Consider the following 22,501-nt stretch of genomic DNA (forward strand, 5'->3'; position numbering starts at 1 on the left):
CTCATTGGTATAAAACTGAAGCACATAATTGATAGTATGATGACAAGAATCACAGCTCTTGCTATAAAAACTGAAGTTACCTAAGTGCTTGAAAGGACAGCCACAGAGTTTAATAACAAAATCTGGTCTTAAATGTGCAGTGAGCTGATGGAAAAGCTACCAGGTTTTCCAGCTATTTTAGGCCAACATTTGCAATATTTCAGTTTTCAAGACTTACACTGCCTGAATTTGCTTCTGGAAATTCTGTCTGAGTAAATACAGATTGTGAAGTCCTTGATTCCATGGTAGAGGGAGCTCAGGGTCCATTATAAAGGCTGTGAAAAACCTTTTAAGATCACAGTGTGAGTTACTACCTCTGTAGCTATCTAAGAAACATTAGGTATTGAACTGCGGCTTAGCCTTTAAATGCCTGAAGACAAGAGAGTTAGATGACTGATGTGACTAGGAACATCTTTCCTCTTATTTAAAACAATTCCCTGATCTACTGGCAGTGATTTGGAAGTTGAACAGACCATTCTGGTAGTATGCACGTGATGGCAATAGATGAAATCAAAAGCAAAAATAATTAATGTTGTTTGTTTAGTTCCTTATCTTAGTTAATATGAAGGATAAACAGAACCTCTGTTGGCCATTTACCTTTCTGTTTGGAAAGCTGAGGTACTACAAATGCCAGTCAAGCCACGTAATCATCTCTGCCTTCACATGGCAACTCTTGCACCTATTTCTGTGGAATTTAATGAAGACATTTTGGAGGCATTATCCATCTCTGTGTGTTCTGTAGCCCTTACTAATTAGGTAAGTGAAAGCTTTATTTTCATTAGGCCAGTTGGTTAGAGCATGGTCCTAATAATGCCAAGGTTGTGGGTGCAGTCTTTGTATGGGCCATTCACTTAAGAGTTGGACTCAATCCTTGTGGGTCCCTTCCAGCTCAGAACGTTCTGTGCTCTGTGATCATTCCAGTGTAGGAACATGGTCAGGTCATACAGTCTCCACTGTAAAGGATGTTCTTTTGGGTTTTACCCAAAATCTGAAAGTTAAATTGAAGGGCCTTTCTAACTCATGTCATAATCTATCAGAAGGATGGAGCAGATACTGTACAACCAGCAAGCACCCTCCAATTTTCTGCACAGCGTGACAGCCTGCCCGTGTCTTCATGAACCGCCATGTATTGCTGTGCTACCCAAGGGCAGGTGGAAGGAGGAGGCTGTTCTACACTGCCAAAGAAACTCACACAACTCTCCCTCTATGGCTTCTCTTGGTCACAGACTTTGGGAAAGGGAAGAGGTGGATTGAACTGCTGGGATACTCACCTAACTCTAATGCCGCTATTAATGCCAGTGCAACAAGAGCTTCGTTTTGCATTATTACGTGTTCGCTGGTCGCCATGGTTACTAAATGCTTGATGCCACCACTCTGAACAATGGTCCTAATTACATCCTAAAATAAATAACACAAAGATAAAAAAAATCTGTATTGCATACAAACTGTATTAAATAAGGAAACTGTCACGGAGGCTATGTTACCTTTGGGTAAGGACCCTACTCATTGGCTTTATGCACATAGAATCACTTTATACATAAATGTACACACACGGGCCTGCAAGTTATCTGTTACTACTTTGCAATTGTAAGATACGAGGTGTTAAATCAAGCCAAGTAAATCACTGACTAAGTAAGTTAAGACACACATAACTAACTCTTCTCCTGGTCATATAGTGTAACACAACTTCTCACGATGTGCCATCAATCACCAAACAGTGAGGTGTTCAAAGTACCCAATGAGCCACATATTTGGGATAGGGAAAAACAAGAACATACTTTTAATAAAGTTATAACATCCTTCATCTCTCTCCATGAATTTTCAAGACTTTCTTCAAAATGTTCAGAGAGGTGAGATCTCAACTATTACACCTTACTATGTAACAGAAATGGTGTACTTTAAAAAATATATTTAGAAATGGGTAGGAAAATGAGCAGGTGTCTCTTAAATATTGTGGAATTTTCCTTTAAATACAAAGCAGGAAAGGAAAAGGTAGGTATGGGATACCAATGCATTGGTTTCTGTTCTAATGCCAGCCATTAAAATGAATTGTTGGCCAATATTGCTGCCCAGTATATAGGAAATTAAAATGTTGACTGGGTTAAATGTCCCCTAAAGCAGTTCAAAAATACACAGCTGGGATTCTGTTTTCAAGTCCAAAATTTGATCCAACTTACTTATGTGACAAAGCATGAATAAAGATTTCTGGTCTCTGCAGGGACTTGTCAGTTATAATTTTAAAAGTGATTTTGCATCTAATGTTTTCACCATTTTATGTCCCAAAAATTACAGCCTAGTAACTCAAGAGTAACACATTTAAAACCCTTTTCTCCCTAAATGACATAATGTATGCACGCATTTAAGTATTTTTATATATATATATTATAGTGATATATATCCTTTTTATATATCGTTCTTGCAATGATGTTGTTTTTTATTTGTGATTTTCTGGTGGTACTCCAAAGTAGTTTTGAGACAATCTAGAACTGCTCAGTGCTATCTGAATTGGTGTGGAATTTTGGCTATATAAGCCTTAAGAATCAGTCACCATCTTTGACATCAAAATTTTTTATTTTGTAGGTGAACATCACCCTTTAAAAGGCAAAATAGATGACAGCCAACAGGCTTGGTGCTAGTGTGGCTGAAATGACTAAAACCAAACTACTAAACTACTGTTACCTTTGTAAATATTACTCCAAATCCTTTCAAGCTGAAAGCCAAATTAAAAACTGACATGCTGTAACGAACCATACAGTTGTACTCATATTCAAACCTAGAGGGCAGCAAAAGCTTAAAAAAACCCACCCCTTCAGCTCTGTTTTCTTCCTCCTGTGAAGTTTCGACTATGAGTACATAAACCACACAAAAATTCACCTGTGACAATTCTGTTAACTTCTGTACTAATATCTATTTCATGCCATCCGTAGTGTCTCCATATTTAGAGATGAATTATGTTTTCCTGTAGAGAATACTGATAAAACCTTGCATCTGTGGTGGCATTTGCCATTCCACGCATGCTGGGCATTGTAGGGGGTGGGTGTAGAAAAAAATGAGAACTCAGAGAAATGAAACCTGATCAGTTTTAGAGGCTGAACATAAAATGGAGAATGAGTATTAGAGAGAGGTAATATTAGAAATCAGGAAAGATTTAAATCCCTGTAAGGCCTGTTGACTTGTTCTTGGAGAGGCTCAGTATAGATCAGGCCTGCACTACGTTTTTCACTTTGTAAATGCCATACATGAATGAAGAGGTCACTGTTACAGTCCGAGTTCTCCAAATGACACTTGCTATTTAAGCTCAGTAATGCAGTCTGTGTTCATATCAGTGAATATGCTGAAGGAAGTCTGAGCCTGAAATAGCTTGTCTCCAGAGGAGATACATTTGCCCCCTCTAAGGTTATGTTCTGCCTAATACTCTCCTGAACAAGGACAGTGGACTTGGACTGTTTAGGTAAAGGTATTTGATTGAAAAGTATTGAAGGTGACGGGATGGACAAATGATATCTTACCTTTGGCCATGTGCAAGCAAGCTTTTGTTAGAATTAGGGATAAATTATGATTTCTAATGATCCGTCAGAATCTTGTAACTCTGAAATATGCCATATGAAAAGCAGGGGGACAGACTATTTCTGGATCACATTTTTATAGAAATATATAGCAAGTTCATAACAACTGAGCTCAATGATTCTTCACATATAACATCACTAAAATACGGAAAATATGGCATGCTGAACTGCTGCAGGATACATTAAAACCAAAAATGAGTCAAGGCTTGGGCAAGGGAGATCTAAGACGAGTATCCTCTCTCTCTAGAAGGATTGCGTGCTGAAGGGTCGGCTACTGACAGCAAGTGCAGAGTATATCTTAGTTGTAACAAGCTGACCTTTTTCACCACTAACTTACTTTTGATTTGCTGTGTCGTATAAGTGCAGAAAGTAGTCTGTTGGACTCTCCCATCACACCTGCGTGATCCTTGGCTTCACACCACTCCACCAATCGTTCCACCAGTTTTACATTTTTGCCCAGCTGTTCAGCTGCTTCTGCTACACGATGCCGGAGCCAACAACACAACAAAAAAGCTGTCACTTTTTTTTAAGCAAGTGCTAGAAAAACAAGCTGAAAGTTACTAACTAGAAGGCATTAACAGAACTTCACTAGCTTGCACTAAAACAGCACAACTCTAGGCTGCATTGAAGCAAGTAAAGCCAGTCAAAATGGAAACACCTTATCAGCCCAGTTAATGAAGCTTATGCATTGATTAAGAGCAGGGAAAATACAGATGATGTCAGACCCCCAGGTTAGTTGTGAGCTAGCTCAGAAATTTAAAACCAGGAGGGACCACTGCCACAAGGGAGCTCTGTCACCAGTTATATTAGGTTTGATAGAGTAAGTCATGTAAGTTTCTTCAATGAATTTCTGTTTCACATCTAATAGCTTTGCTAGAACTACAATGGATCTTTCGAAAAAAACTGCAGGACTGGGTAAAAAATACATATGCAGCTAATTTACCTCACTAACTACTTCTGGTTTTTAGCAGACTTCTGATTTTATAAATCCTCATCCTGGAACAAGCTGTTAACTCAAAGGTGCTTGTTCTTTTTGAAATTGCAGTCTATCAATTAATAGAGTATTAGCCTGTTCCAAAGAGTGAGGAAATGCCAGGAAATGCGGTAAGTGAACAGCAAAACACGAGTGGTTGCTTAAAACACTCACGCCTCAATACATACTTGTGATGTGACAGTGTAAAGAAGTTCAAAAGTAAATAAGCATTTGACACTTATTTGGAGGGTCCCTAGTAGTCAGCTTAGGAGTTCTGAAAAAAAAAAAATCAACCCACATTCCTCTCCCTTTGCATATGCATTAGATTTATTCCAAGACTTCAGGAATAAAATTTAAAAAAATTCCCTGCTTCTCTCTTTTAAGAATCTTGGCAGCGTATCACAGACTGAACCGAAGAGAATCACTTAACAGAGAGAACAGTTTATTTTTACCTTGTGCATCTATTAACATTCTTAATGTTCCCAGCAGCTTGAACTGAACAGGGGGCATCTCCGATCTGAGAAATTTCAATACAGCTTCTGCAACGCCAGCTGATAGCATCTTAGCCTTATTTACAACTGCATGAATAAAGAACAGGGGTTGATCTCAAGAACGTTTCTGGAAGATAATTTATTTCCAAGATGGTCTTGAAGCAAATCTTCAGACATGGTTTGAAAAATAGGTTGTGAGCACAGACTTCAGGAACATGAGTGTGCGCTGGTGATACTGCGTTATGGAGAAATGTCACGGATCCGAAGGCACAGCTGCGAAATTAAGTGCTTTTTCCTGGCATGCACATCTAATTTTCAGTGTTCAGCCTGAACACAAACTCAGGGCTAAACTTCTCCACTTGGTCTAGGAACGGCATCTTCCACAAAATGCATCAGGTAGAAGCCCAGGCTAATGCTTGCACCCCGAATTATGAGGAAACTTCCCAGAGTCCCAACAATACTCTTCCATTCCTCGGGCAAAGGAACTAAAGCATCTAATCAGCAGAATAACCTCTTACCCAGTTCCAGTACTTTCTAAGAACAACACTGGCCTGACATGTTTGGAGTCTGTAGTCCTTTTATTGGCCCCTACCCTCCCTCAACCTCTCTTCTATGCCCTCCACTAGTCTATGCTCTCCAATTCCGCAGAGCTCTCTGAAATGTATTTAAGGTGCAAATTCTGCCCAACAGTGTACTTAGAAAAAAGTACTTATTTGATATTCAAAACAGTGTTTTAACAAGCAGCTTATCACTGAGGTCAGTTATTACTTGCTCATTTTTCTGTAATAATGTACAGGAAAGCTTATTTAGGTCTCTGGCAGACAGCCCTGAGCCCAGGCTACAGGAAAGCTGACTGAGGGAAGTGAGAAGAATGACTCACCTGAGAAAGGTAAGCAAACTGCATACCGCTAAAGCAGAGTGGGTTTAGTTATGTATGCATGATCATTTCTAAAAAGTTATGGTTTGTCAAAACTGAAACCAGTAAAATAAGGTTGAATGGATAAAAGACTTATTTTTGGCTTGGCACAAGAAAGCATACCACAGGTATTACAGATTTGCTTTGTTTTTTATGTCCATGTGCTCTACCTTTTATGCTTGGGTAATCAAAACTCATACAAATTAAGTTATTAAAAATGACAAACTTCGCATTCAGTTCACTGCCTACAAACAATAACTAACTGCAATAGGCTGGCTATTCTAACAGTCTACCTCCAAATCTAATTTGGCAATTTTTGAAGTCTCAGAAGTTACAGTAAGGTGCACTGTTTCAACAAAGTGGGCACTGTTCTCTGGTGGGGATCCTCAGCTGTGAGACAGATCCCAAAGGAAGCAACCGAAAAAACTCATAACGCAGTGCTCTGGACAAAAAGGTTTGAGAAATCATATCCAAGGCCTCCTCACCTCCTTGCCTTTTACAAAGCTGCTCTTTTGTTGGTGGGGGATACAGTGGGATCAAAGTGGCAAAGGACAGTCACTAGGCCTGTGATGTATTTTGAACTGCTTGTCACAACTGCTGTGCAACAGACACAAAAGCAATGATGGGGCATAATGAAAAGCAGCAGTGTGAACTCCCTCTAGGACTGTCAGTCAGTTCTCCCACCCTCATTCCCTGGGGGGTGCAGTGGGAGAGCAGAATGTCACCTTTGGGTAGTTAGCAATGCAAAGAGAGGCTTACCAGGAATAGCCAGGTTTCTGAGCGCACTCAGTGCAGCGTGCTGCACAGTCACATTTCCATCCTCCACATGTCTGTCTAGCAGATCTATCAGCTTTTGAACTATGCCATTATCCACCATATGGATGCAGTTTCCGTCTGTGAGAGATGAGACAAGTCACTTGTGAATGGAAGATCATTACTAAGATTTTTATGATAATGTCTTACGAATGGAAGGGTTATTTCCTTCCTCCTTTCCAGATTTCATTGTTTAGAATTTGACCACCATCATCAATGGGAGTTGCAGTGCTCATGACAAAACTTAGAAGAGTGATAGAAGAAACACTGAAGAAGGCAGAAACCCCCTATACCCCTCCACAAATGCAAAACAGTATTTTTAAAGTAGGCTTAATGCTTTTCAGGATTGTAAAGTATAAAACTACTGATGTTGCTGTATAAACACCAGCTTTACTGTGACACAGGTTTTGTTTGTAGCTGTACAGACAGAGCATGATAGAAGGGCACACATAAATTTACATAAGCTATTATGGCATGTTCTTACCATTTCTGGCAAAATTTGCAATAGCCAGTGCTCCTGCAAGCTGTAGCTGATGACTATTGGAAGGAATCCATGAAAGCACTCTTTGGAACACGCTGCCTTTTCCTCCTTCAAATAACTTCTGCATGGATTCATCTGGGGTAAAAAGCACAGACAGTCAGCAAACCAAAGAAGTGTTTGTTAGGGAAACTTCTCTTTATATTTGTGAAGCTATGCTGGTTCCACTACAGTTAATACTGTCCTGCAATGGGATGAGGACAAAATCTGACCCGTTGAATGTTTGTTTGCCTGGTGGGAGCAGGGCCTCCATATAAATACAGGTTATTTAGAAAATTAATAAACGGCAGCCAAACAGCGTTACAAGTATCTGCTGCTGCTTTGCAGAAGACAGTGACAGCCCATACTTACCTCCAAGCAGTAACAGAACCATAAGATCAGAAGCTGTTTTAAGCTCTGCAATATCATCCTCTTTGTCACTGTCCACAGTCTTCTGGACGATCTCAAGTAAGCACTCCACCAAGCCTGCTTCAACCAGCTGCAGTTTAATGACATCTGAAGAACAGCATGGATAATGGGAGTCAGAATCAGGATTTTAAATACACCTACCGCACATACACGCTGGACAGACTGCAAGAAGAAGTAGTGATGCCAATGGTTTCACTGACTGCTTGTGTACAAAAAATTGCAGCTCCTTTATTTGAAATTCTTAGGGCCAACTTCTGTTACTACTCATCTAACAGGCAATCCCTGGACTGCCTTTAGAGCACAACCATACACTGAAGCTCTATGGAGCTCTCCACTTCTCAAAAACGCGGAGATTTCTCTACAGCAAAATTCTGGCATCTCAGTCACGACACGGCAGACTCATAAGGACTGTGCTGTGTTCAAGCTTTCCAAAGACCTTGGACTGTGCTGCAAAACAAACTTAGGGTTTCTTACTCCGTTTCATGTACAGAAGCGCTACTCACTTCACTGAGACAAACAAGTATAAAATACAGAACTTTTTGATGAAATCTTAGACCAATTTCTTTTAGCTGAGACAGTACTTTTGCCATTCATTGAAAGGGCTGCAGGAGGAGTACAGTAAGGCCAAATCCAAAAGGCTGGGTCTGGAGGGAAGTTTGTTGTGATTGAAGAAAAACTGGAAATTGATGAGGCAAACACATTTCATAGTTGTCACTGGAAACAAGGCTCAAGAAGGTAATAAATATGTTTTTCAGGTGGTGACACAGAAACTGAGAACAGTATTTTATCTCCTTTTTCTACAACAACAAAATCTTTAACAGATATTTCCCTGTGAACCTGGAGCTGAGAATCTCCTTACATGCCTAAATTCCCTTTCTGTTAAGAGGGAATGGCAAGTCGTCTGATGCTGTTATTAAGTCTTTTCACACATGAAAGTGATTCAGGTAGTTTTTGCATGCTGCTTTTGGAAAACACAGTCACAAAGCTCTGCAGAAGTGTGCAAAGAAATAGATTTCTCTCACCTTTCCTCATGAAATGGTGTTTTAACAATAAGCTGTTTAACCCAAGTTAAAGTATTTGTAAAGGCCAAAGCTTTGGAAGTATTTTTTTCTTACAGTTTACAAACTACAGATGGAAGAGGAAGCGCATTCTACCTCTGGTGAAGGATGTGTCTGACTCTCAGTTTCCTGGTGTCAGTGGGCTTCTGGCCTGAGTGGAATTCATTGTTCCTCTAAGAGTGACTGACCTTCTCATGAACTTTGTTAGGGAATGCAAAATATCCAGTCGGGATTTTTTTAAGATAGGCACTTTTTGCACTGAGGTGCTTTAAAAAATAGAGAATTCCCTTAGTTCCAGAATACTGGGTAGCAGATGTTCTGTGATTTGAAATTGATACACCAGTGTGCTTAATCAACAACTAAATAAGAAACAAGCTTAAAACACCCCAACCGCCAAAATCCAGACTCTGCAAATATTTAATTTAGATGTTTTTCCCTTCTGACCTATTGCTAATTGTCTGCAATCAAAAGCACCTAAATAGTACCAGGACAGCGAACTCATTGAAGTATGACTTGAACCCACAGTGGAAATGTTTGTTCAGCTGACTACCTCTTACATGCAAGCACCTGAGTTATGGTCAGCAGCAGGGAACTTCTCAAATCTAATGGCAACTAAAAAACATAATCTAGGGAAAATTAAGCATTCAAACTGAAATACATCAAATACACAAAAAGTTCAACCCTATTCCATGTCAAGTCTCTGAGAATGGAATAACTCAGAGCAACTTGCTAATTATTATATAATGAATATGTTTTGGAAAAAATGTGTGGCTTTAGAACTGAAAAAAGAAATTTATTTCCCATACCACTTAAAAGTCAAAATAACTTTTTAAATTAAAGTTTATCTTAATTTATACAAGGTAAGACAGACACAGGCAGAGTGTGTATGTACACAGAGTAGAACAAAACATAAATCTTTAGAGTTTGCAATTCTATCTAACAATTTTTTCAATTCAAACAAGCTTTAATGCTGAGATGGTTAAAACAAAGTTATACAGCTATCAAATACTGTGATGTCTTCCATATTTAGAACTGTTTCCCACTTCAGTCCAGCTCCATTTCCACTAAGGGCAGATGATAAATTGTACAAACCACCTCTGTAAGATCCTTTGCTCCTTTGGGAGGAACATCTCAGAGGGGTCATCAGGTGTACATCACGTCCTGCTCTGGCTTGAACAGTGAATGTAAGTCCCAGAGGCCACCTGGGGCTACCACAGCATATGCCACCAAACACCCAAATTAAATTCCTATGATCTCTCAACAAGCATTAAAGGGAGCATCCATCTCTTAGCTCTGCAATTAACATGCCCCTAGCAAAAATGATGTCCACAGGAAATGGAACTGCCAGTGGCTCTGTGATTCCAGGAAATGATGTCCTGGTGCTGCAATGGTCTATGCATGCTTGAGCCAGCGTTTGCAGACAAATGTTGTAAAGCCCTCTAAAAAGCAGCTTTTGATATTCCCACTGAGGGCATAGGGAAATAAAATATAACATATACAGAGTGAATCAGAGACAGAATTAGCATCAACAATGTCGGCTCCTGTCACATGCTCGACAATGACGACCTATTCACTTTGCATGAAACTGCCATCACAAGGATCAGCCATTGTGGCTTCTGAACAAGGCAGCCAGTTACTCTGCATTTAGTCCCTGAAAGAGACACCAATATACCAAAATACACATAAGGGAATGAGTAAAAGATAGTGTAAGAGAAAAATTCTCACCATTTTCTGCCAGGGGAGCCAAAACTTCAAAAATCATCTCTTTTTTATCATGCTCTATTTGCTTCTTGAACAGTTTCACAAGCTCTTCAGCAATGTTTGTGTAGGCAAACTGCTCCTTACTTGACTCTGTGAAGCAAAAGGAAAAATTCAGTATGAAGTAAACAAACCACATCCAAAGGTAAGACTATTTCTTTTCTCTTTGTTACCAGGTTTATTCACTGGTAAGGTGACTGTTTATTCACTGGTAAGATGACTAATAGTGCTCTTGACAGACAAGAACAATAGACTCATGCTTGTCACAAAATGAAAAGATAAATGTCTCACACTTTCAGATAAATGTGCTGACCTGAATTTATTATGATTAAGGCTGTTAAAACTATATAAATATACGATCAAGGCTGTTGGGGCTGGTTTTGCCCGACAAAATGTGAAGGTCGCTATAGAAACAGTAACAGTACAAAAATATATATTAAGTCTTTGATTTCCCTCATCTTAACAGGAAGGAGAGCAGGTTATATACCACATTTTCTATGGGAGAGATGAAGATTTGCACTCAACGCTTTAATATGTACGTGGTTTCACGATGTTGACATTTCTTTTGAAATCTGTGTGTGGTTGTTGCTGGGCCATCTCACCCTGCACAGAGAGCATAAAGCCGCTTGTACAGATGGGTGGGCTTCCTACCAGCAGATTAGCCAGCAGATCTTCAAATGTACATTCAACAAAAGCATCTCTTATTTCACTGCCTGTATCATATTCTTCCTCACTGGCAGTATTACAAGGGATGCAGGTGGTAGGGCTGGTGTTCTGCATTCTCCAGTTGCCACCTCCTGAGGGCCATCTGTAGTTAGAAAACCTTCCAGCACCTTTGCTATTGCTCTGATGGATGGTTAGGGATTATTTTAATGTAGAACTGACCCCAAGGACTTGGGAAAAGCATCAACTGAAGACCTAGACTCTTTTGTGCACATTCCATTATTGTTTTCTCTCACTGTGCACAGTTGCACAGCACATTCTAAGTGGATTTTTGATCTTTCCAGTATTTTTAAAAGCAGATTCATCACTCTCTTTATTGGTTTGTGCCCTGCTTTGACAGAGAATAAGAGTCATATAATGCTTTCCATGGGATCTGTGCAATGCAGTTGTCTCTTAAGTGATGCAAACTGGAACTCCACCAAAATATTCCCTGAAGTTCCAAGGCAAAAATAAAATAATACAGTTACAATGTGATTGACTAAGCTATTGCTTAAGGGACAATAAAGTATTACAAACTAAATTAATTTTGTGCCAATCTTAAAGAATAAGGACCTTTTCATCATATAACAGGAAGGGAAGCAGCTGCTGCTAAGCTTCCTTCCCATGGTTCTTGTTCCTCAACAGGACAGATCTGGATCTTTCCAAAGAGGGAAAGGCAATGTAGTTCTCTGTGAGGCTACCCTTTCTTGTATTCAATATCCTTATGGTTTTAGTTGCATTTAAGCACTAGGATTTACAGTGCATTATACTTTTTGTTGTGCAGACACAGTACACCGTGCCCACCCTGAAGACTTGTGATCTATTAACTTCTTTAGTGCTACTTTGATGGTTCTTTCCATTGCTGAGTTGTTAAGAGGACTTGTCTACTGTAAATGAAGATATGATGTGTACGATCAGACCATGAGATATGATGATCTGGCCTTGGCTCTCTGGCCTTGGAATCTATGAACTTAGGCCACCAAACACTACGAACTCAGAGATATGTTTTTCGTATTTTGAACTGCTGAATGTTCTCAGAAAACCAGCATGATATCATAACTGCTATATTATTGTACTGCAGTGCAAAAAAACCTCGTAAGACTAAAACTTCACAGAATAGGTCTGCAAAATAACAAAACACAGGCCGTAACAACCTGTTGATTTACATTTGGTTGAATTCCAAGGAAAACTAATCCGCTTGCAAAGACACTGGATCAAAGCAGGGCGACAAACTTCAATTTAAAGGAAGTTGTAACTAAAATTGCTAAAGATAACATCAATTCATGATTTATACATGGAAGCATTTAGACCAGAACATGTTAAAACTCTACACCTAAAACAATATCGTATAGGCAGATTACTGAACTGTGCCTGCCTCAGTTTTATTCAGAGATTTTCATGAGTCAAAGTTAATCCTCATAAAACTCTGTGGACCTACACCAGGATACAATATTTATATTATTAATAAATAATTCACATAAGTAGCAGTGCCATGGAAATACTGTTTGGATGATTTAAAACATGCTTAGTTGCCCTGAAGAACATTAACATAAAACATGAGATTGTATTAAGCACCCAAATAAATTTCAGTTACTGAAGGCAAAAAAAAAAAAAAAAAGACACTTACAGATTCTACAGAAAATAAGCAGAGAAAGCTTTTGTTAGTCTTTAACTAAAACTTAACTGGATGTAAATTTGAGATTAATATCATGGACTTACCGAGTTCTGCTAAATTGCCAAATGCAACAAGGCACATTTCTGTCAGAGCTGCATTTTGGCAATGAATACCCAACAATTTCACTAACGTAGGAATAACACCCATATTGATAAGCTGTGACTGCAACGTATCTACATAAAAAGAAAGTACAACAGTGAGTTAGCATTTCTGTTTGTAGTACCATTCCTTTAACCAAAAAAGCATTTTTCACACAAAGCAACGTCTAGGCTAAGCAGCATTTAAATGTCTGTCTTCTCTACTATGCTACACTACAATCAGGTCCAGAATTGAGATATGGACTCATAATTCTCCTTGTCCCTGGCAATGGGATGTATTCCCAGAAATATTCCTTCCTGATCTGGTCATAGGGTATAGTGAGTTATGCAGCTACTGACAATTTTGTGGTTATCAAGTTCTTAATACATGTCAGGTTTGATTCTGGGCTCACTGAGACGAGCCAACTGAAATCAACCTAAACTAGGTCAGTGAAATAGTTATTTATCTGAGAGCTTTTTCTACATACTCTTTTATTATTAAAGATCAAAACTGGAAAATTAAAATTAGGATGAATATAAACTGGCACTGAAATAAACACGGAAAATTTTATAAACACAGGAAGTCACAATGTAGATTATGAGGAGCTTGAGAAAAAAGAAAGTTTAATAAAGACAAAAAATGGAAGGTTTAAGAAAAGTCCTTAGAAGCCATTCTGATAATTACTTGCATAGGATGAAAGTTTATAGTATTTACAAGTAAGAAAGTTATTGCTCCTAGATGTCTGCAAATAGAAAGATGCTTTGATGGTTAGGCAGAAACATGATTGTTTTGAAAGATTATTTAAAGCGATATTTTCTCTTACACATTTTACCTATAACACAGCAAAGAAGAAAAACATTGTTTTACAGTTGAATAGAATGAAGCAGACTTCAATATACACACCAGATGTTGTTTAGTAATTTTCCTAAGCATCTTTTTTCCTTTGTTTCTAAGCACTTTGACTATGCTTAAATGTTATAGACTCAAAAGACAAGGATCCAAAGCCCAATGAAATTAAGAGAACTGTATTACTTCATTTAGCTTTGGGTCAAGCCCTACAGGGGAATTCTGGGAGTTTTTTGTGTTTGGGGTTTTTTTGTTTTCATTTTTAAGGAATTCATGCTAGGCAACTGAAATCAGTTGGAGTTTTTATATCTGTGGTATCAGAGCCATAAAAATTACAGATTTTTATAGGGAGATAAAAACATATCACATCTTAAGTTTAACAAATTTAGTACCATCTCATGCTCTCAAAAAACTCTTTGCCCTCAAAATTCTGCCAAATGTGTTTGAAATTTTAATATAATAAAAATTATGAAAATATTCCAGAATGTTTAGCTCATTTTTATTATGCATAAAAGACTTCTATAGTAATTATCAATTTGGTACACTAAGCAAGTAAAAGCCATGGTTATTACAGGTTAGTGGGGATGAGCAGGAATCCTTATGCCTTGACATCTTTAATAAAACTGTATTACTTACCAGTAACTGAATTTCCTTTTTTGGGGGGAGGGATTATCTCTTCCACAGATTCATGGTCTTTAGTGAAATTTATGAGAACGCCATGTCAGACACCAAAGAGCTGTTGAAGTTGTCAAATTTCAGGTAAGTACAAATTGTACTAGCGCATGCATTGAATGCCATTTTACCTCTGGCAGATGTGTGAGTCACTACTACACCCTCCTACTTCAATCCAAACTGACTGTAGAAATCTGTCTCTGAATAGGAAAATTGGAGCAGGGGGAGATGGAATGGTTCTGTGGAGAAAATTATTGTGTAGGAGAACTCAAGTTACTGGTAAATAATCTGTTTTTGTCCTTGTTTTGTGATTGTCCCCTGCAGACACTTAAAAATTCTGAAGGAAAACTGGTAGTCATGGAGAGTGGGAGAACAAAGACACAAACCACAAATGCCATAGAACATTATGTGGAAAGAAATTGCTTTGTTACTAGACTATACCTTTAGTCACTCTAAAAATCACTTTCTCCAACTGTAATGGACAAAGAGACAATCTCTATGGACTTCATTCTGACATCAGAAGCATAAACTCTCCACTTTGAGGAGGGTTTTTTTACCTGCTGTCTCTTTCTTAATACAAAATATATAAAAAGCATGGAGGAGAAGACGAGTGGAAAAAGGGAAACCACATCTATCTTTGAAAGGAAACAGGAGCCTTTAGAGCCAAACAGAAAGATATACTGTTGGTCAAGAGAGCACAGAGTGCACTGACTAAAGGCCCTCTAGAATTTCCAAGTAAGAAAAAAAGGAAAAAAACCCCATATACTAAGAAAGAGCAATTATACTGGGTCAAAGGTCAGGTATTATTCCGGACTCCGTACCAGTCTCATTTCCCTGGAGTAGAAGGATGATGCCTGAGTACAGGAATTGTCTCCAGTGGTAAGAATGGCATTACAAGAGTTGTCAATAGGGTAACCATTGCCTAAGTAAGCGAAAGGATAAATTTTCTCCTTCGACAAAGGTAGGACAACCCCGTGAGTCACAAAGCTGCATAGGAGGCGAGATCTTTGAAAATAAAAGGCTGCCAGCAGCTAATTGCAATGTTTATACTTAAGCTTGGGCTTGCCATACAAATTCTGGACTTGACATTTACATTTGTCATTACCACCAATAGGAGGCTCTTTCTCTAGCAAAGTCTATCATGCAGTTCAAGAGAAAAGTACTAGGCATCTCACTGGTATTGAGACCTACAGCACTTTTTTGTTCAGAGAAATTAAAAACATCTCACTGGTTCAGTCTTAGCTGAAGGGACTGCCAGCAGTTCTCTATCTGTCCTAGAAAAAGACCTCAGACTGGGTAACTTGGATTAACTGTGTATCTTGGCCTTTCACTGCAGGAAGTGTTAATGCCTTACTAGAGCAGGAGACAAATTCAGGGGACACATGCATCCATCCTACAAGCAGTTGCCTGACACAGGACTAAAGCAAGCCATGAAGCCAGGCAACGTTGTGTCTCAGGATGAAACAGCTCGTCCATCAGCTTCCTAAGCAGAACTTTATGCACAGTGAGCAGGAAGCATGAAAAACTGAATGCCTCTTCTGAATTTATGACTCAAAGCCACATTTTACACTGCTGTCACATGTTGCACTAGTAAAATGCCTCTGTGTTCTTTTGGGGTGAGAAGCACTGACAGTGATGCTGTACAGATGCATATACAGGTATATAAAAGGCAATCAATACATGCGCCAGCACAAAGAATTACCTACCTAAAACTTGAATTTCAATGGCTCCATGTCCTTCGGTGACACACATGGAAACTCCAAAGAGTAAGATCTGGGGAGAATATCCCAAATTGAGAACTTTATTGGGGGCATTTTAGATAAAAACTCTGATTTAGGCTAGTTCATGATTTTGAAAAGAATTTCAGAGAACAACTCATCATTTGCGTCCCATAAGTTACTGTGATTATAATGCTGAAGGAAAATAAGTTCTGTACAAATTGGTGGCATGATTTCGTACCCTAGAGAAACCTGCTTGCAATCCCCACAGCTGTATTAAATCATCACATAACATAAGAGTGATTGTATTGATTATCTCACTATCATAAGGAACATACTTTTTATCTGCTTTTACATACTTAAGGTTACTTTGCATTTAAGTATATTTAGGTCTTGAAAGCATGCTAGACATCTTTAGCTGTGATGTAAATGAAACAAAAACCACGGCAAGCATGAAAATTAGCAAAGGTAAATCTTAGGAGGAAGCATTACTGAAATATTGCTTTTAGACCATAATAATGGTGCCATAAATCTCCCTTCTTTTTCTCGTGTATTTACATAACTTCCGCAGATGGTCAACAGTGCACATCAGCCCCCAACATTCATTCCAGTTGCTAAGAGTGTAAGAATAAGAAAGGCTTGGCAGTCGAATGATTTAACATCAGGATGTCACTTTTAACAAAGGCACTGAAGGAAAGACAACCTTGACAGACTGAAGTTTAATATGAAATGAAATGATGAAGGAATCTATAAACATAATTATTTTTATCTACTATATGCCCATATGTATAAATGTATGTATACTTTCACACATGCATACTGTATCCAGCTAACTTCCGATCTCCAATTTGACTACCTAATAAGCCAACTGGCCTAGTTCTTGCATAACTTCTGCATTTCTTTAAAAAGGCTTTCATGGTTTGTTTTAGAGATCTCAAGAGACAATTAGTTACCTTATAGACTGATCCCATTAAATTGCAAATAGTCTTGGCTCACAGGATTATGAGATCTGCAGAATAACTACTCGTGTTTCTAATTCTTTTACTTGAGTGTTTGCATATGATTATTAATTAGTTTTTCCCTCTTTATCCAAGCCTGTTTTGCTTCTTGCTCTTAAGCAGATTCATAGCTACACAGAGACTAATAATGGAAAGCTGGAATGAACTATTTGTGTCCCACTGAATTTGCGTAGTAAAATACAATTATGACAAGAGGGTCAAGATAACCTGAGCTGAAGGCAAAGGGATGTTTTCCATCAGAAAAAAACCCTCTGATTTCTATCAATGCAATTAAATATCAACACTTTCAGCTGAAAGAACTGCAAGAGATGCCAAAGCTGAGTTTGTCCTCCTCACACTGTAGTTACTAATGAAATAAGATATCAAGGAAGCAAAGAAAGAATTGAGAGACAGCAGGCAAAAATAATTCCTGAACACAAGCAGATGACACAAGAACCTTGTGAAAGGAATCTTAGTTTTAAAGCTTAGATAACAGTGTTATAAGTGGAGTTACAACTGCAAGCCGAGTGTCCAGAATCAGGATGAGATACAAGTATGCTCCATTAATTTGCTCTGTTTAGAAAAAGAAAACCTTACTTGTAGATGCTCTTTAGTTGCCTTTTTTGTATAACTCACGTGTGATAAATCCCTGAAAATACCAAAGAATGAGTCTCTCATGTTAAGAAAAAAATGAGGTAGTTGATAGTTACTACTAATAAAGTAGTAGCTCTTGGAAAAAGAGGGCAATTGGTTGACTGGGAATGACAAACTGTTTAGAATCAAATAAAACAATTTATATACTCTCTGCTCATAAAATGCTAATAGTTGGAAAATATTAGGGTGTTCACAGACAATTAGATGCAACTAGGAGCCAACTCTGCTGTAATGGTCCTTGTCTGGATAGCTAGTGCAATTTAAAAAGAGTGCAAGTCATTAAGAGCAGTAAAGAAATCTTCAAAGTCCCCAGCTGTGATTTTGTAACACAGCGTGCTAAGCTGGAAAAGATTAAAGAAATATGAAAAAAGAAGGTAGAAGTGCTATTTCAAAGACTGAAACACCTCCTCCTTATTTAATATTTTTCCTTTTATTTTTGTCCAATTGGTTTCCATAACTACAAAGAATGTGATGCTAGGCTGCAATTCCATACTGCTCATCCTTCAGCAAAACCAATGCAGTGTTTATCTTCTTCGTAAGTAACTGGGACCAAACCTTTGCAAGTAAAACCTGAAAATGATATTCACTAATCTGTGACCACAACTAACTGTCAAGGCAATCTCAGTTTTGATGTTTAACAGATCAGCAAAGAACTGCATTTAGTCAGAATACTATCCACCTGATGCTGTAATGCATGGAAGTAACAGGTTATCTCGGGTTCCTAGCTGACATTGACTGCTGTCCTGAAAATTTATGATGGTCCACAAGTGACATTTTTGATCAGTTCATAACTGTGGTCCAACTGTACTTGTGATTCCTAAAACAAAACTGGAAAGACAGGCCAACTATGCATTTCTCCATTCATAAGCTATAGTAATGGTCACTGAATTTTCTTCTAAAAATTTAGTCCTCTAAATCCTTTTTTCTCCTTTTTTTTATTAATTTTCTTTTTTTTTATTTATTTTTTTTTTTAATATTGATTTGGCATATTATTTGGTGTTCAATTTAGTAGTTGCCCCAGTCAATGAGCAAATTTGATACAGCATACCCATGGGTGCTGGGCCAAATGCATGCTGAGTTCCTACCAAAAGGGACCACCAAGCATGTGGGGTAGGGTGAAGGTTTGCTAAGCCCCCAGCACTCCTCCCTGATGTGGCAGCAGAACAGCGTGGTGGTATGCACCCAAATCCAAGAGCTGGGAATACTCCTGCATTTCTCACTTCTGACATTGGCTTCAGCAGCTCCTGTGAATATTGTGTCAGTGTGTGAGATGAAAGATGTTCTTTAGCAGAGAGGAGAGCAGCTAGTGAATCCCTCCTAGTAGTCTCTGAACTACACAACTGCTTTACTGATTGCATCAGAATAAGCTACCTAACTAGATGAAATGAGTAACTTATTCAATGTTCAGAACAGTTAAGCTGTTCAGAAGCTGCTAGTTTGGGAGATTTATCTCATAATTAGTTTTCCTAGGGAAGATCTGCTGGGAGCTTGGTCACTGAAGCAAAACTGATAACAGTATCTCTACACATTGCTTTCGGACTCGTCTGCCTTGAGCTACCAAGCATACTGTATGCTCGTTAGTCTTAATTAATACACAGGATTCCAGTGGCTTAGAGGTGAGAATATCTATTTGTTCCAAATATTTTAACAAAGAAAACATGGAGTTAACACTATGAAATGTAATAGATGTGACACTCATGCAGACATCAAGCAAAATAGCTCCTGAAGACTACATGAAATAAAGAAACTAGAAAGCTGCTCTTGAGAGAAGATGGAAGAAGTACCGGAAACAAGAATTTTTAGGTAATACAAAGAAAAGAGGAGAAAAGAAAAGAATGCAAGAACAAGAGAAAGAGATGAGACACATACAACAGTTGTATTTGTAGGTGAATGAGTAACACTAAGAGATGAGGTCTCCACAGAGATGGCACAGAAAACACACATGGAAACTATGCTAGAGATGATAAAGCAGATTAAAAATGTATACAGTAAAACCATTCTGAAAACTGGAAGAGTTTTAGGAACACAGGAGTGGAAAGTGAGTTACAGGAAGTTATAGCAAATGATATTTTCAGGATATGGTGAGTAGCTAATAAAGAAGATATTTCTTCCTAAGAAGAATTCAGGAAATGGGCATGACTGAAGAAACAAAGTGATTACTAACTGCATTTGCAATCTGTGCCATTGCAAGTCAAGAGAGTAGCCCCTATTTAGCCTTCCTCACTTATCCCAAATTTCTTCAAATTTTGAAAGCCTGAAACTGTGTGAATGCTATAAATATGCTCTGGCATATTAACATACTTGTGTGCAGAAGCAAATTAGGTACTAGTTTGTACAATTAATGTAGAATGCTATTTTGTTACTCTCAGTGGTTTCTCACTTAAGATACTATCTCGGTTTTTGTCCCAGCCCCTAAACATCTCCAATTAATGGGATATAGAACATGAACGTGTAATCTGTAGACACAGAACAGTGTTGACCATACCCATAAATGATTCCCCACTTAACTCAGAAGAACATAACATGTTGTTTTATCTACATTTCACAAGGAGAAAAATTATTAACTGTTTGGCATACATACCCCCAAATCATTAACAACACTGCATGTCTGCAACAAATTAGTCTTATTTGGTACTAAATGATAAAGAGAGGACTGAATGTAGCCTTCTAATTAACTTTTGTAATCTGCTTTTTTCCTAAGGTGTACGATACATCTTCAGGTTGCGCTTTTAGGCAAAGAAGTAAATTCCAGATGTTGATCTTAAAACTTTATACAATATGCTATATGGAATTGTGTCAGGAATATATCTACTATTTTTGGGAACAGAGTTTACTGAAACAGAAAACTGTATATGTGAACTGAGGTCCTTCATCTTTTCAGAACAGCTTAGTGTTAGTATCCACAATGTAAACCTAAAGATGACTTTAACTTTTTATCTTTTTTTTTTGTTGGGGTTGTTCTCCTGGCAGACATAAAGCAAATTTTCGGTGTTGTTTACCATTCTCATTGCTATAGTTCATCAGCATGCCACAAAAGACAGTCAAGAGCTTCTCACTGGCTGGATCTGTTTTACTGCACAGTGACCTTAAATGGTCTACTACAATATGTGCACCACCTGCATGGTCAACTGCGTTCCTGCCCTCATCTGTAAAACAAAGAGTTACATTAAAAAAAAACGAAACCAAAGCCGTCGAATCCCAAACATAACAGTAATCATACAAAATGAAGTTTTCAAACAGAGTGATGTCATTCTTCCAGTGTAGTCAAATTCATCTAGAGAGATGCTCGAGGGCCAGCTTTTAGTGCAACAGAGCTTGGAAAGTGAAAACACCTACAACAAAAGCGATTAACCACCTGGCACTAATACCTTTGTAAAGAAGTTCAGTGTTTAAGGCAGAGCTGCTGGAGATGATAAATAAAACTCTGAATATACATTCAGTTTTGCCAGAGGGAGTTCCTGGGCACTTCACAAAGCCTAGTCCATATACAGGTAAATCACTCTTACCATTATGCAACTTAAGAAATTGAAATACAGAAAATAAATTGCTTGGGTTACTTAAAAACAAAATGAGGAATAAAAAGGACAAAGCAGACAGAGGTACTAGTTCACAGTGACGAACTCTGTTCATGCACTCACTCCGTCACACAGCATATTCTTTGTGCTTCTATGGCTGAAATTTCATAAGACTATCAGATTCTTTTTGTATGGCTAAAAGAAAAATTTGCTCTACATTTATAAAAGGCTACAGTGTTCTTAAGTGTTGTAAATAACACATTACAATCTTTGTATGGAACTCTTCCTACATAAAAAAATCAGAATTTGTTGCAACAATTGCCTTCTATTACATTAATCATCAATACTGCTTTCTTTCCCAGCAGGCAATCAGCAATACTCAACAGTCAATAACCTAAATTCCAGGGCTTCCAAAAGAAAAGATATTTCCACGTGAGCTACAGTTGGAATCAAATGGAAAATCTGGATGAAAACAAAACTTTGTTGGGAAAAAGCACTAAAACAAAAGTTTTTGCAAAATAAGAAAAAAAACAAATCCTCTCTTCAATTTCTTAATGGTCCCAAAGCAAACCTCCTGTTTTCCTTGTTATTCACCACTCTACCATCACTCCTCTCTCTCCCCATCATATGTGGAGGCCCAGCTACCAAATTTTCATCATTCTGCAATGTACTTAGCATGAAAACCAAGGCTGCACACATCTTTAATATGATCTTCCACTATAAAGTGTTCCAGAACTCTGCAAAAACAACTTTTTAAATCTTCCAGTTCTTGTTAATATTATTTATGAAGCACATATACCCCTTATGCTAGATATAAAACCCAGGATTATAAGTACTGTATACAGGAACTTCAGATAATTTGCTGAGTGGAGTAGAAAGAAGATTAATTCTTGGTGGATCTTAACTATTAGCATTATAATCAAAGTGATAAGTGTTTTGCAGAATAACTGAGATACATGAAACAGAGGAAAAACATCACTGCCATGACTGTTTCCACCTTGGACAGGATCAGGGTATCAGAAGACTGTGTTTTGCTCCAAGCATGTTATACTCCATATTGAAAAAGGAGATAGTCATCTATTT

At 38.1% G+C, this 22,501-nt stretch overlaps 1 protein-coding gene across 4 annotated transcripts in view; it reads right to left on the minus strand.

The window, feature by feature from the left end:
• Positions 1-22,501, minus strand: part of RAP1GDS1 (Rap1 GTPase-GDP dissociation stimulator 1) — a 97,076-nt gene that overhangs the window by 4,997 nt on the left and 69,578 nt on the right. For 3 of the 4 annotated variants that reach the window (XM_050338509.1, XM_050338507.1, XM_050338506.1), the window contains exons 5-13: positions 20,903-21,049; positions 12,982-13,110; positions 10,528-10,653; positions 7,688-7,831; positions 7,283-7,414; positions 6,745-6,879; positions 5,031-5,156; positions 3,943-4,082; positions 1,311-1,437 (exon numbers count right to left, since the gene is read on the minus strand). In XM_050338509.1, the coding sequence (XP_050194466.1) occupies positions 1,311-1,437; positions 3,943-4,082; positions 5,031-5,156; positions 6,745-6,879; positions 7,283-7,414; positions 7,688-7,831; positions 10,528-10,653; positions 12,982-13,110; positions 20,903-21,049 (1,206 nt within the window). The remainder of the gene's footprint in view (positions 1-1,310; positions 1,438-3,942; positions 4,083-5,030; positions 5,157-6,744; positions 6,880-7,282; positions 7,415-7,687; positions 7,832-10,527; positions 10,654-12,981; positions 13,111-20,902; positions 21,050-22,501) is intronic. The other variant, XM_050338508.1, reaches the window with a different exon arrangement.

This window comes from Myiozetetes cayanensis, unplaced genomic scaffold (assembly GCF_022539395.1).
Source record: "Myiozetetes cayanensis isolate MyiCay16 unplaced genomic scaffold, myiCay2020 scf7, whole genome shotgun sequence".
Taxonomy (NCBI): domain Eukaryota; kingdom Metazoa; phylum Chordata; class Aves; order Passeriformes; family Tyrannidae; genus Myiozetetes; species Myiozetetes cayanensis.